A 16,873-nucleotide genomic window follows, 5' to 3' on the forward strand; every position below is an offset into this window, starting at 1 on the left:
CTCATTACCTTTATTGTGATTGGGTTTCTGAATAAGCTCCATTCTACCATAAGGGAAACACGTTCCAGCATGTGCACCAGGCTTTAAGACTTCCTCCTGCTGCAGAGGAACAGGGATCTGAGTCAATCAATACAGAATGCATTAACATCATGTAACGTGCCACATATTTGATAGAGATACTCCCATATCTAAGGTGAATAAATACAAATAGTTGTATCAAGTAACGCATGCTGGTTGTAATAACATGTTTTGTATTTCACCTGCATGCATTTCTAGTTTCAGGCTTTTTTCTTCTTTATGCTGCAGTTCAGTGTTGAGAAGTCCACAGGTGTTGGTAATGAATGTGAATAGGTCTGCAGACTAACTACAGAAATCTGTATTACACTGGAGAAGGAAAACAAACTGACTGCCTTCTCCAGTTACTGCAAGGAACAACTACTTTGCCAGTCATTCAAAAATCAAGGTGCTAACAACGTAATTTAGGGCAGGTTTTGCTAATTTATCTTGAGTTTAGAGAAGATGAAAGTGAGTCTGAATTACCAGTGCTAGGTGAGTAGCTGGGCTATGAGCAGAATCACCAAACCACCATCACCAGTTTTACACAGCACTTGTAAAGAGGTCTCCCCTACCGCACAGAATTTCTCCACACAGTACAAACATACTTAAAAACCAAAGTTTTCATTTCTTTTAAATTGTTCTTAACCTTCACAGTGCAAAGATAGCTGAGAGATGCAAACAAACTACTGCAATGCCTGAGCCTGCAGAGGAAAGCTGTAACTGAGGGAACAGCAGCTCCCAGCTTTTGGGCAGCATCGTAAGGCAGAGCCATGCTCCATCCTGCCTCGCTTTCCTGCCCTGCTGGGAAGTGGCCTGCAGCAGCATCGCCCTTTCTAAAATTCCTTTCCAAGAGCCATCAATCAAAATGCACCGTGTGCCTCCTGTGCTGCTCCAAAGGCAGAGAACAGCACTTCCCAGAAGCACAGCCTGACGGGCAGACAGATCTGCCTGCTCGCATTGCTCCTTCAGAAGCGCAGTGCTTGAGTCAGTCTGCTGTGTGAGTGCCTGCAGTTTGGGGCTGCACTTGGGAAGGGTGGACTGAAAGACAAAAGCTACAGTCTGATAACCAGAAAGGCATTGCTGTACTGATGTCATCTTCTTTCCACATCTTTTTTTTCCCCACAACTACAGCTGCCCTCTGCTGAATTTGATGATGATATATTTTACATCAGATATATATATGTATTTTTTTCCCCTTAGAAAATGAAGATAGAGCTCAATGCTTTTCAAACCACCCGATTACTTTTACTTTCTGGGGAAAAAACAAACAAACAAACAGAGCATTATGCAGTGTAATTTGTCTGCCCCCTTTCCTCCAAGTTACCTATTTCTGATTTCACACTGTTCATAGAGAGAATATTGAGACTTAATGAGGCCGTGATCACTGACTCCTATTACAACACCACAGCCACAATAAGCTTTATTCCTCAACGGCAACTATGTCCTGTGATGAGCTAAAACTGCCAGAGTAAAAGTCACAATCTCAATCATTATCAGTCTATTCCCAGGCTTTAAAATCCTAGCAAAACAGCCTATTCACCCAGCAGACTGCTTGGAGCAGGGCATGTTCCTCTTCTCCCCCATATATAACACATTTGCAGACTATTGTGGTGAAGCATCCTGCAAGGTTAACCTTCATTTCTGAGCACAACTCTGGACAGCAAAAAGCCACGAGGAACAAAATAGATATATTCTGTTGAACAGTAAGAATGCTTTCAAATGGTTTTGAATTCCTTATGCTCTCTGAAATAAAAACGACTTTATTGATGATTGCAAGTGCATCTCCTCACAAGAAAGAGACACTGGGACTCTTCCAAGATTTATCACAAGGTAAATAAGCTTTACAAAACACTGCCAATCTATTTTAAGTACTATTCAAAATTCACTAACCATTGTTCCAACTATTTGCTCACAGTTCCATCCCTCCTTTTTGCCTTTCTAATCTCAGTTCTCTTCATGTCAGAATTCAGGCCAAAAGAAAAAAGTACATTTTTGTTAGACTGGCACACAAGGCAACATCCCTCACCTGTCAGAAGGGTTCTTTACATCGGGTGCATCACTACATTAACACAGCAGCTTTCTGTACCCTGTGAATTTAAGTGGACCAAATCCTCTATGGGATTCTTTTCGGTCTTAATCTCAGTTTCGCATTCATACAAAAGGATTAATGATAGCGATGTTGTACTTACAAAGCAGTTCAGAGCAAATCTTTTTCTTTTTTGTAATAACGTTACCATGCCCCGAGAATACAGACATCCTTAAAAAAATACCCAGAAAGGCTAATTTAGAGACTGTGACTGGAGGAAATAAAGGAGAATATAGATCAACGTTACAAAAAGTATCCAGCCATAAGAAAGCAGTCGGTCTGTATAAAAGGCAGATCACCAGAACTTGCTATCAATCAGCAGTCCACGTGTGAGTGAGCAACAGGCATAATTACCACTGGGAGAGGTATGCTGGTGCTACCCAGTCATTGCAGGGCAAATTCTGCCTGCTAACCTCCCAGGAGGAAAACAAAGAGGACAAAAGCAATTCCAGACTCTCATGGAAGTCAAAAGCATTAACCTAAATATAAGGAACAGGAGTACTATGTGTACATAACGCATCATTACTATGTTTGCTTAATCGTGCCAATTACAGCATTTCCAGTTATACTCAGCACCTAAAACTTCTCATTTTACTTCATCTTTTTTCCCCATAAGAAAATAAATGTATCTATAAAAATCTAACTCCATTAAAACAAAACAGTGCCTTCAGCCAACCCCTCACTGCATCTTACATCATCACATCATACAAAAAGATACTGGAGGAGTGTTACACCAGCCTGGCTGATAGCAGGATTTCATTCACTTTGAATAGGAAGTTTTTCTTTCAGTATCCCAAGGTGCTCCACCCACACTTCAATCACAGTTCAGTCTCTTACGGCAACTTTAATGAGCTGCAACAGTTAGTTTTTAAAGTCAGTCAAGTTTTCTGTTAAGACCATTTTTTGTAACCAAGCTAAGTAAATAATTTGGAAAACAAGTATAGCTATCCAGCTGTGTTCTCCATGTTACAGAAACACAGTCACTTGAAATAAATAGGGACCCAAGTTAATTGCATTAGTGACTCCCTTTTAATGGAACTTTTGTAAGAATAACCTGTTGTTATGACATCTTGGTTCTCAAGCTGTACATGGTTAGTGGTTATTTTGCTGGAAAAGTTTTCCTTCATTAAAAAAAAAACAACAAACACCTTTCCTTCTCAATTCAAGTCAAATATACTTAACACCAATCCAGATATTCAAATGCCCTAGAGAGCAAAAACGTGCCAAGGAGCAATTTCAGCATGACAATTCTACACAGCAAAGACACATTTAAGGTGATGGTAACTCAATAGGTAATAGTCATTATGAACAAGTAAAACATCATTGCACCTAGCAAAATCATGTACATAATCTTTATTACAGTTTTCAGAATACATGGATAAACAATGGCCAGGCTGTAATGTCATCAAATTCCTATTTAAAACATTACATACAAACACAGAGCTGATTAAAAAATAGAAATGCATGAGTTTTGTCACTTTGATTTTTTTTGGCATCAGGAGTCTTATGACTTCTAAAAGGGAAACCAAATGGCGCATGATACTGACTAAACCGTAATCAATTATTGTTCACATTCTGTGGCATATGTATCACCTCAAATAGCACTAAAAGAAGCACTACAAGAACAAATCTTTCTCCTTTAACATTTTTCTTATGAAATCAGTGGGTGCCTAGTGACAGCTTGCAGAATGCACAGGCTTACACATGTCTCTTTCTTGTGCACAAAAGCAGTACGTGATCTGAAAAAGCTGAGGGATTTGGCTTTAACTGCTTTGATTTTATTTTCATTATTTACATGAAGGTTTCTTACAATACTTGTATCAAAATGGGTAACATTATGGCACATAAGAGATGAGCTACCTTTACATTGCTTTCTCTCAGCATTTGTTATGGTGACCTCTCACCAGTTTGAAGGCAAACATTGAAGTATAACTCAGCCAAGCCTTTGTTTAATGGATAAGAAACAATTTACGTAAGTTTGCTTCCACGTAACTATTACCAGCTTTAAATATTTCCTATATTCTCAGTATAGGATGTATTAAATTCACCCATCAAAGCACGATTTGCCTGAGGGATGCAAAAGCAAAACACTGCAAAGTTTTCTTAACGAAAGCTATAGGAAGATTTCCAGAGCCAAACCTAAAATGCAGCCAGATTCTCAGTTTAGCAAGCCATTTGTACAATGCGGAGTGAATTTGAATTAGGTCACAGATGGACTGTGGTTTGGATAGAAATCATCAAAATATGTTTTCTTTGTTTGTTTTTGTTTTTTTTACAGCATTTCTCTGAGGTAGTACATATACCACACATACAAATGCAAAAATATACATATATTCATAACTGTTTGCATAATACAGAAGGGAACTATGGGAATGTATGCAATTGTCTCTAAATTTCCAAAAATGAATTACTAATTCCGGATAACGCTTTCCATATTGATCGTGGTTGTTTAAAATCAGAACAAATTATGTAACAGTATTTCTAGGAACGCTTCCTGACGGTGTTTGTCAGTGCCCTCTGTGGCACCGATTTTGTTTTGGCTTTAACATCTGTTCAGAATACGATTAACACAAACCAAACATCACTTATGTGCTGGGAAAAGGTATCTGCTCAATCACAAACATACACGACAAATCATCTTGCACTTTTTCTCAGCAAACTTGATCAAAAATGTTGTGTGTCTCCACATTTCTGATCAGTACAGCCAGTAGTTTTAAGCAACAGAGATGTGTATTTGTATATGATTTAAACCATTCATTCCCATCTCAATTGCAAATTTAGTTTAATTCGTTACAAAGGTAAGATTATTTTCCTCTTAAATAAACTAAGAAATGTAAACAGTGTAACATCATAAAAAAAAATATCTTCATTACTTCTAACTGGTAAAATGTGAATGCAAACAGATGTGATAGGATACCGTTAACGTCATGTCTCAGAGGACATCTAGTGAAAAATAATTAGCGAGAAATTTATGTATGAAGCCTCCAGCAGTTTCTTTCTGGGGTTATTCTGAATACAAATATAATTTAACTGATATATCTCATTTTTTTTCTTTTTTTCTTCTTTTTTTTTTTTTTAAATTAGAAAATAAGGCAAGTGCATTTCTCAAAAAGGTGCTACTACTCTACACTTCTAGAGAAACACGTGACAACTCTGAAAATCAGATCAATAATAAAAACATTAAAAATAGCTGCAATTTAATATAGACTGAAAAAACTATCAAAAGACAAAGTGACCAGCATCAATTTCAGAAAATATTTTAGACTTCATAAATACGAGCACCCTATATTTACATAAATTATCCTCTAAACTAGTTTTCCTTTGAAAGACACTTTCGTTCTAACAGATATGTCCATTAAATTATATAAATGTTTCAAATAAGAAAAAAATAGTAGTAAAATAGAAGTATTAGATGATGATGTTCTTTTGGATTTGCTTTTTTTTTTTGCTAAGATTTGGTTCTTGAGAATCTGCAGTCAGCTTTTACAGACCTTCTAAAAAAATACAGCCATGGAAATGAAAAACTTGTGCCCTAATAATTACTGCTACAGTATAAAGATTCTGCTTTGAGCTGTTGAGTTTTTCACATATAAAGATATCAATACCTCTAAATCCCAAAATGCTCATTTTAAAATTTGAATTTTAATACATTATTGATTGCAGTACAAATTTATATTGACATTATGCACCTAATCCTTTTAAACTGGCTCTGCACATTAAGCACATTTTTATAACTGCAAAATTAATATGGTTGAGTACAAGGTTGATGTTGACCTTACACAAAACAGAATATAATTCTCTGTATCTCTTACTGAAAGAGCTGAGAGACAGAACAGGATCCTGTTGCATGCAGTTTTTTTTTTTTCTGAAGTACCATACAAGCCTTTGCTTAATTACTAGAAACACAAAAAGCCCCTGTTTAGGTAGAGTATTAGTTGACAGCACACACTTCACTAGGCTTCATTTGCATTCTCGTGTTTAGTGATGCAGCAATGGGCAACAACTGTATCCCGTGAAGACTTTTTTTAAAAGAAAAAGATTGGAAAAATCAATACTTGGACAGATAAGGAGCTGTATCTTTTATCTTTTCTTACAGTAACTGTATATTTATGAACATAGCTTGAAATTGTAAGCATTTATCCCTACATAGCTGGATAGTCTTTAAAATCATAAAGTATGTTACCAGATAAGCAAAAAGAATCTACTGTACAAAGACACTTGGCTCAAGCAGTAGTGCAAAATTACACCGCCCCAGTATCAAATGCTCCTCTAGAGCTAGCAGTTTGTGCACAGAAAATAACGTGACTCCCAAATAGTCTTTATATAACATTAAAAAAGAAGTTTCCCATAATCCCAGGCAATAAAAGTATTCATATTAATGCATCAATCAGCAATAATTTGAGAATAAGTGCCATCTACTACACTGTATCCCGTTTTAAAAAATACCAACAACATACAAGTAGTTCCACCGGAACTCCCACTTAAAATCCTCCATCTCATCCAAATAAGCATTGAGTCTTCAGTACAAAGGATGGTGAAGACTGCCCTGAACACCAAAACACACTGTACATTCCACAAGAGTCTGGGAAGGAAAGAGAACTGTTAAGTTCCCCCTCGAGTGGCAGAACATAGACAGTGTCAGCTACCGAGCTGACTGCTCACCTGAGGTACTGCAGTGCAGGGTCTGTATACAAAGTAGAATGGGAGGAGTTTCCCAAAAAATCAGATTGCTGCAACCATTTTCTCTGCTATTAGTGCTCCAGGTAGAAAACTTATTCTTAGCTGCTAAACCCTCAGAACTAAAATCCACCACAGAGATCCCGCTACATGTTTTACCTGAGAAACAGAGGAAAAACTTAGAGGCAGCTCTGAACAGCTTCATAATGTAGCCAGTATCTAAAAACCTACACAAAGGTATTTTCAGTACAATTAAAATAGGACAATCATATTTTCCCCAAATATCTGTATAAAGAATATATAAGTTCACAGTTAGAAAATTTCTCCGTATATTCAGTTAAAAACATATTCTGCCCATAGTATCGTTTAATTTTTGTAAAATCCTATTTTTTTTTTTTAATTTTTATTTTTAGCACTGATAAGCAATTATACATCATTGAAGTCACCAAAAGTGTAGATATGTGGCATATCCTACTTGCAGCTAAAGCTGCTGAATCCACCAGGCTTTACATAGAGATAAAGATTTCCAGCAACCTCACTGGGGCTACGCACTGCATTTTTATGGTTACAAAAATGATTCTGTACATCAGCTCTTCTCTCCATTTTTTAACATGCAATTTTATTATGTTTTTCCTTTCAGGTCCAAACAAGAACTGCAAATGGAATCCACATCTGTATTCTTTCAACAAAGCTCTATTTTCTTAGCCATATAAAGCACTTTCTTGGAACCCCCAACTCCTTTCATTTAAATTACCAGCTTTAAAAAGAAAAAAAAAAAAGGAAAGGAATAGAAGAAAAAAAAATTACTTAAAAAAATAAACCTTACTGTTAAACACTGTTTACAGATCTTGGTAGTTGGGGTAATAAGATACAGTATGTGGATTATTTAACAAAAACGATTTAAACATCTCCTGCATTTAGTCAATCCCAGTATTCTTTTGTGATCGTTGCCAATTTGGATGATAGACTCTTAAAAATATATCCATGTAATTGTAAATAAAACAATTCACTAAATTCTTTGGCATCAGAAGATTCATAGAGCTGCTCTTGTTCCACTGTGACGAGTACGAGAGTCTTCAAAACCGACTTGTCTGTTATCTGTAATATAAAGAGAGAAAAAACAAATCACTATAGGATTTGAAACATGGACAGTGCAACGTCAAACAGCCCTGAAAAACATTTCAAATGATATGTAAATAAGCAACCAAGAGATTGGATCGGGAAAGTTTCACACTACAGCTGCCAGACTGAGTTCAAGAGTTCTGCAATCAGCAATAAATTACTTTCTTGATCAGAGAAGTCAGGTGATAAAAGCATTAAGAGTATCTTGAAACACTGTCCCCTTGGAAACAGCACACAATTAACAAAATTCTAGGTTAATGCCTAACATTATAAACAACCTATTTGCAGAAATCTCTGGAAAAATACATATCAAGACCCCTGAGACTGTACTGACCAACGTGGAGGTGGAAAGTCTATCAGATGCTGCAGGTATTAAAGTGGTAGACTACTTGCTGTGATTTAATACGGAGTTTAAAATAGAACTGTCAAATCAGCCATTTCCTAATCATTTCCTGATTGTACAATGTGAACTTTCAGTATAACACATCTTTCACAGGAAAAACGACAATCATGAACTACCAACCACAACTAAATGCCCATGCTTAATTTTCTGGAGGTCTTTTTCGAATGCGGCCTTGCTGCATGATATTATTTTATTTTTTGGTCACTGTTTATTTTTGATATAGCCTCCTCGATTCTTTTGTTTTACATCCAGGTTACTGTTCTTTGTTCGCATCAGTACCAGTCCTTCATTGCTACAGCATCAGAGCATCCCAGTACATGTCTTGTCTAATGGGTAGAACACATTCTTTAAAAAAGAATCGTTATGTTATAACCCAACAAGTCAGAAATGGCCTAAGAACATTAAATGAAGTTCTGGAGTAGTCAGGGGGATCAGTGAACTATTTCTGGACCACAACAGACGATACTTGTGAAGACTGCAAGAGCTCTGCAAAATCAGCCTTCCATTTCCCTGTTCGATAGAAGTGCCTCCAATGCTATAGGGAATTAAGGCTCCTTCAGCAAGATATTTGTTCTTTTTATAGTTCTGCCTTGCCTCCTTTTCCTAATGAATTTATCCATGCATAAAGTATTCAAATTACCCTAAGTCAATCTGTTTTGCATGGGAATAAATCTCTACACTGGTTGCAGTCACTAGGCACTGGATATTATGAGCACAGAAATGCTCTCTAAAACCCAAGAAGGAGAGTTACCAATTCACATGTGCTGCTGCTCATCCTGATCAGCAAAGAGTAGAGTCCAGTGATAACTGCCCTCAGTGGTTGATTTAACAGTTCTGGAAATAATCAATATCTATAATGTACAAAATATTTGAAAAGCTGCTTAAACATCACTGAGTCTGTAGTATGAATCTAGTAATGTAAGAAAACAAAACCATAATAAGCTTCATGTATAAATTGCTGCCATGCAATAAAAAACAAATTTTTAGACAAAGTATTTCAATTTGATGTCATTTGGTGACTTCAGTTTTAAGACCTTCTCACTTACATGTGTAACACACAACTATTAAAATCAATTAGCAACATTTGTTGGCAAGATGAAAGTATTTTCGCACACACACACAAAAAAATTACAAAGTATGTTTTCCTTTCCTTAATGTTTTTGCATTAGTTCTGATATTAAAAGAGGAGTCTCAATAGCCGCAACAGATTTATTAACTCAGTGGCTTGTTATCAGCATGAAACTCAGTTACATTAGGAGAAGAATAAATGAGATTTTGCAGAAGTGCAATATTAAGATTAAATGATTTTTCCATTGTGCTTTCTACTTACTCACTTTGCCAGGTAGTACGCTTGTGCTCTACTAATTATAAACCTAACTTTTTATGAGCAATCAATGCCAGTAATAAAATAGGTGGTACACGATCGAACTGCCTAGTCGTAAGACTGAGATATCTGATAATAGAGAATGGCATACTGTACAAAACTGTATTTTAAAGGACCTCAATTAGAATTTGTATTAATACATAACAACCACAAAAAATGTTTTTGACGTGCCTTACATTAAAATTATGAGTGTATTATAAACCGCTGTCACTTGAGCTCGGAACATCATTTGGTTAATAACCTAGATTGTCACCCTTAGATTAGCAATAAAAACAAAACAGTGTCAACAAACATAATTACTGTTTGTTTTGAAAAACAATAACATTTTGAACATTTTGTTTTTTGTGGTTTTTTTTAAATACCTATCACAAGGTAAAAAAATTCACCTTCTTATATTTGAGGATAAAAAACTGCGTATAATGTTAAAAGGGGAACCTCCTCACGTTGACTTCAGAAAGATCACACAAGGAAGGAACCCAGCAATGATTAAAATACTTAAAATTTAATTTTTTAAATAATTTTGACTTTGTAAAGGATGTAGAAATGCATCCTGCAAGGGAATCTGAAAGACCTCTCTACCTTTGGGAATCAATGAAAGCATTTGCATCAAATATTTATTTATTCATTCATGTAAAATTTTCTTCACTGGGAAATCCTACTGAAACACATCTTGCTTTCATGAGCAGCCCAAGGGAAAACACTTATACAGTTCCTAGTAGTTCAGCAAGCACCACAAACAATATAACATCAAAATCAATCAGGAGGTCAAGAAAGTTTAACGTAAGTACAGAACAACTACACTATGCTAAAAAAGGAGTGCAAGCCACTTCTGTTTTAAATGGTGAACTATAACAACATGTGACAATTGCAGGGAACAAACAATGCACCTCTGATACTGATGACATCAGTATTCCTGCTGTAGAAGGAAGGTGGAAGGTCCAAGAAACACACAGTCATCACTTTGTTCTGACAAAGATACCTCAATATTTGCTGTATCACGTCAAAGATTAACATCTGGACAAATTAAAATCAATTCATATCACATTATCCTGGCCAGCCTGTAGTTTTCTCCTTCAGCTGTCTACGCACAGGGAAATTTAGAGCCAAGCTACAATGCGCTTTGATGTAACAGCATATTAACAGTTGCTTTGAAAAGAAACTTACAACAAGAACTAACTCGAGTTTTCATATTCATCACATGCATCTTTGTCATCTTAGATTATCAAAAGTGAAAGGTAAATTGCCTTAGAAATAGTAATTGACAGAGAAAGACAAGAAAGAATTTGTAAAACAGCAAGTCTACCTCTAGCACCTCCTTAACTGCTATAGCTACATTCTCTGCATTGTCTAGCCTCTATGACATTACTATTATGGAATGTAAAGTAAGGAATAAACTAGTTGAGGAAATACAGAGCTTCAAAAACTGTTTTCAGTGTCTAGAACAAAATCTTTCTGAGAAACAGCACCTTGAGAGAAAACAGCTCTCACAACCTCAATTCTGTTACGATACTGTCCATCACTGTCCAATTTGTTGTCAAGCTTTCAAAATGTGGCTCTTGCACTAAAGAAAAATAAACAGACAACCAAGAAAAGCCGCACACAGTGAGGTGAAGATCGGTAACAGGAGAAATGAAACCAAAACCGAACTTCAAAAAGCACAGATCAAATTCACTCCACACAAGAAAATACAAATTATAAAAACCAAGTTAAGGGAACTACTGTTTTTTTAATCATTATTCTTATTATTTTGAACATTTATTTCAAACGAAACAGGTACACAACACACACAAAATAAAATCCAAACTAGAGCCTTTATAACCACCTCACTGGGCCATTTTATATGTTTTTCAATTTGATATTTTTGTAACTAAAAATGAGTCCACATCTTTAACTTGCTAAATAAAAGTATTTAATATCCACAGGCAAGGTAGTCCAAAGCTAGGAATGAACCAGAGAAAACCAAAGGATTTGCCCTTGGCACAAAGATGTGTTAAAGGAAAACACAAACATCTCATGGTACTGCTGCCACTCACGCTTGGCTTGCTGGGCACAGCTGAGTAGAGACTTTCATTTGTATGGAAACACATAGCAGCAGTCTAAAACAGCACTTTATGTTCTCTGTGTGATAAAATACTTTAAAAATGGATAACGTAAGAAATGTAAATGTTGAATGGCACACGTGATGACATCTCACTGCTCAGCATAATCCAGCTGTAAGCACAGTCAACACGGTATGGGAACACAAAAATAACACTTTTGCAACAGAAGCCTATGCTGCTGACCTTCTGTATCACAATTCTATCAAACTCATAGCTTAAGCTGAAAAAATTCCAGTACACAAAGCATTTACAGAAAAAGATGCATCTGTAATTTTTATTTTAAAGTACTGTTTTAAATAAGATTTACTATAGCTTAGCTCAGACCTTAAAGATTTCACACACACACAAAAAAGAAGCCTAAGCCCAATAAGCTAAAATTCCTTAAACCTTTAAATGATCTATTTAATATTTCAATTTGACTTTGCTTTCTTTGTTAATAGTACCACTTGGGATTTGCATTGAAAGTTCTTCTACAAGAGTTGAGATGGAAAAGCCTTAGTTTGAGACAACATATGCCTGCCTCAGGGTTTACAAGACAAATCAATCTATTTTTCTCCTTCCCTCCAAGGGTAATTGGCTTTTAAAATTACAGAGGAAAAAAAGCCCTTCATGTCAGCACAGTGCAGGCCCACATACAGCCATTTTCCATTTCTTTTCCTGCTTTAATTCTCAGGTGAGAACTAAGGAAAAGTGGGAAAACAAAGAAAGAGAGGAATGATTGCGTCAGGTTGAATATATTCAATAATAATCAGCACTGTGACCAGCATCTGAGTCTGGAATTTACTGAGACCTACTATGAATATCTGTCACTTTCCTAGTCAGTATTTTTAACTTCTAATTTGTGATGAAATTTTCTTCAGTATCTGTGACAGCCTGCACCTCTGGCATTCACAGATACTTTGTCACCGAATTCAGCATAAATCCAAAGTTACAATTACTGCTTCACTGCTATTATAATCTCACTAAGTAATGCTGACTTTTAGTTCACCCTTATGAAATTGCCTTTTACAAGTAGCAGTCACAGCTATGAGCATCCTTACAACCCTCAGGCTACACTACACACAATCATACACACTCTCAGTTTCACACTCAGAATGCAGTTTAATCTACTCCTCATCCCACTAACTTGACTAATATTAATTGATTCAAAGCAGTGGAACTCATACGATAGTCCTCGGATTTTTCTGACTGCTATTAGATGTAATTTATAATACATTACTCCAGAGAATTTCTTACTGGAGGAATGATATGTGGAAATATTTTTCAGTGCATAACAATGAGTAATCAGAGCTACCTCTGACTGATACACATAAACAACAAACTGCTGAAAAGTTCACAATAACGTAGTCTTCTGAAAACTACTAAGATTCCCTTGGAGCACAGCACAGAAACTGTACCACTAAACCTTTAATGTGAACTTGCTCACTGGGACTGTGTATACAGGTGTAAAGCAATTATTGGATTTGATATCTGAATGAACTCAGGTTCCCATTAGGGCTTGAATGCTTCAATGACCCTATTATTTTCCTACCAATGTTCTCAGACCTGATCAACTTAATTATTCTGACTAGTGAAACATTTAGGACATGAATATATGATTTGTTTTAAACCAAATGAGACAACTGAAAGTACTACATAAGGTAATATAAAAAAACCCCAAAGGATAAAATGTGATGTGTCAAATCCTGGAAGAAGGTCAGATCCAAACAGTAGTAAGAAAGAAACAGCAAAGGATATATACTGCAATAAAACTAAATTTATTCATGTATCTTTCCTTGAACTTCTAATTTCTATCCTTTACTGCATGTCACGCACAGTAAAATAAGTTTAGCTTATGAATTAGAAAGGTAACATATTTCAGAGAGTAAACAACCGAAACCTCCTTTAGTAAGCAACAAACTTCAGCTCCCAAATATAGAATGGATCTCTTTCCATGAGTACACACTGACTTTTTCAGCAGTTGTTCAAAAGTAAAAATAGAGTTTCTTATAAAAAACACATTTTATGTCAGAAATGACAGATTTGTTGATATAAAAGATGTTTCCCTATTTCAGCTGTACCTGTTATTTTACTGCTAAGAAGAGTGACACAGCACAAGTGTGTGCACACATTCTGAACAGACTGATACGATGCTGATAAACCACATTTTTCATAAATAATTTAAAATGGCTTCCAAAATTTGATATTCCCAGCTCCCCTGTTCACTCTACAATTTGTATTTGCTTTGAAATTGACTGTAACATTACAAACAGGACAAAGAAATAAAGACAGTAATAGGTTCTGAACTTCAAGTATACGAGCAGACGTAAAGTTAGCATCTTCTCATCCGAATGCATTTGTCCTTAAAAAGAATCAAAGTGACATCGGAGTGGTCCCCTTGTCCCTTGCCTCCTTTCACTAATGATACGTAATGGCTGCTGAGCCTGCAATAAATGTGTTTACGTCCAGCTGGATTGCCATCATTTTACAATCTAATCTGATACTTTTAAGAAAGAAGAAAGTCACGAGAGACCAACACCAGCCTGTGCTGAAGGCATTTCTTGACATCAGCCTTCACTTTGCACTTCAAATATAAGTATACGATTTGACAAAACGTACACAGTCATGAGAGAAGGCTCTTCACCTCTTCTCCAAAACTGCCTGATAGAAGTCAATATCTATTCCTTTACAAAGCTACAATCAAAAACTGCCAGATGAAAGTCAAAGGGGAAGCTTTCCAACTATTCCTTACTATTTTTTATTAAAGGGCAGCATATGAACACATTTGCTTCAGTAGGATCGCTCCCACCCACACTCCTCAGTTTTATCAGCTAGCAGCTTAAAATACTGGAAGTTATGTCTCCCATGCACAAATGCTCTATTCTTTGCATAGAATATGAAAGCAATGAACTCGAAGCTCTCTTTTCTGCAAAGGAATTTCAGAACAAGAGTAACACTCCAATAAAGCAAGTCTTTCCTGCTGCTGCACACAAAATGTCACCAGTTTCTCCCCTGTACCCACACAATTGACAGCCCTTGTCAAAAGCAAACAATTTGTTTTATATCCTGCAAAGGTCTGCCTCTTTTATTTTTTATGCATCAGAAACAAATTCTCTTTATAAAAAAACATAACTCTGCAACAACTTGTAGCCTACATGTAAAATGAAATATTTTAAATAATACAATAAAGGCAGACCATCTATAATTATTTTTTGATTAAATAAAATATCAACATTTTTTATTCATGGATAGGTTAACATTTACAATTCAGCATTTTGCAATATTTAAAGAGAACTGAATATGCTATGAGGAAACTTAAAACGACATCACTCCTGTATGACCGGCTGGCACAGGCTGCAGTCATCCATGCCCATCTGCACCTTCATCATAGAACATTAAAGAAGGGCTCCTGGTTTGAGACTGGCAAGATGATCTCACCGCTACCTGTTACCTCCTGAGACATGACAGTAGGGAATTACTAAACAGACTATGTGACTTTCACTATAAAATTAGCAACAAAGGCATGTGCTTATCATGGGAATCAAATTCTTGTTTACTGAAGTAATTTATAAAAATGTTATTTTTATAATTTTAGGCTATCAGAAAAATAAACCCAGAATCTGGACCTCCTTTGTGAACAAAGAACTAAAGAAAAGCCCACATGACGATACAAAACATACTTGCAAAATCTGCCTATTTATCCGCTCCCTATCCACACAGCTCCTTCTGCAAGGACCTCAAAGAACACACAGTAAAGGCAGCATGCCATTACAGCACATGTGCGTGTATTTCAGACAGTTCCTAAGAACTGGAGACTGTTTTATGACAGCCTAAATAGCCCATTTACAAATAATATGGGGAAAACAACGTTTAAATGCACTATTACAGAATATTAGAAAACAGCTTTAATGTTTAAGGCTTTTTAAGACCCTAAAACCAAATACTACTTCCCAATGGGTCTGACTAAATTGATGAATGCTTAAAAAAAGGCAATTATAGTTTGGATATAACTGATCTGGAAGCAAAACACTTACATACACAATAACTTCTTTTCTAAGGTCAAGCTACTCTACAGTTCCAAGATGAGAAACTGCATATCCTTCCTTTCTAAACAATGAGCTGTGATAATGCTGATAGCCTGTATTATACATTATGAAAAAGCCCCTAAAAATTTTTATCTGTACTAAAAGCAAGACTAGATGTGGCTTGACAGACACCAAAGAACACATCCCTATTAGTAGCAAGATATCCAGGAAGTTCTCAATGCAAGTTCCAGAACATTCAAATAAACATTTTGCCTTATTTTAAAGAAAAACGAACTATGCAAAGTTAAAAAGAAGCTAAGCTACTTCTATTGCCTGAGCTTAGAAACCTTCCTCATCCTGTTATTTCTACTGAAGATGCTCTCCAGGCCACCAATTAGCAGACAATACTTTGTTAAAGCCCACAAGCGTTGCACTCTCTGGACAAAAGAAAAAAAAAAAAGGAAAATTGGCATCTTTCAACTTCTCAACTCCAACCAGATCTGCAGAGTTCTGAGAGTACAAACTTTCATGAAATTAATTACCACTTAGAGAAGGAGCTCTGGAGAAAGCAACGCCAAGGTTAACATCATTTTTGTCATGAAGTGATAAAATCTTAATGTTCCCTACACTTTTTTCTTTCTTTTTTAAATTCTGTTAAATGATTGTGTGCTGTCTTCTAAGCACCCTTAGTTGAAATTAACTTACCCTAAAACTCAAAGCTAGGTGAGAGATGTATGACTTAAATGAGGAGAATATTTCCACGTGTTTTTAATTACTGATTTAGAAATACCTACATCTAAATGCTAATGCTGACATTCATAATGTGAATAAAAACACTTCTTTGTAAATGAATGCTAATATAGCAAAATGGCAGTAACGTGCTGACTACACCACGACATTAGTCTTTCCATCCTAAATCCAGCTCTGACCTTCTCCAGAGTAGCACACACATCCAGAGTTTCCGGGAAAAACAACATTATATAAGCCTTATTTAAACATTCCACCTGTCTTTTTCTTCTTTTTCCTTTAGCTGTTGGTTGT

General features: G+C 36.0%; 1 protein-coding gene across 5 annotated transcripts in view; it reads right to left on the reverse strand.

The window, feature by feature from the left end:
• Positions 1-5,219: 5,219 nt before the first annotated feature.
• DIAPH2 (diaphanous related formin 2) overlaps positions 5,220-16,873 on the reverse strand; it is a 137,212-nt gene continuing 125,558 nt past the window's right edge. For all 5 annotated transcript variants that reach the window (XM_072334023.1, XM_072334022.1, XM_072334021.1 and 2 more), the window contains one exon: positions 5,220-7,918. In XM_072334023.1, the coding sequence (XP_072190124.1) occupies positions 7,854-7,918 (65 nt within the window). In that variant the 3' untranslated portion in view covers positions 5,220-7,853. The remainder of the gene's footprint in view (positions 7,919-16,873) is intronic.

This window comes from Excalfactoria chinensis, chromosome 4 (genome assembly GCF_039878825.1).
Source record: "Excalfactoria chinensis isolate bCotChi1 chromosome 4, bCotChi1.hap2, whole genome shotgun sequence".
Lineage (NCBI taxonomy): Eukaryota > Metazoa > Chordata > Aves > Galliformes > Phasianidae > Excalfactoria > Excalfactoria chinensis.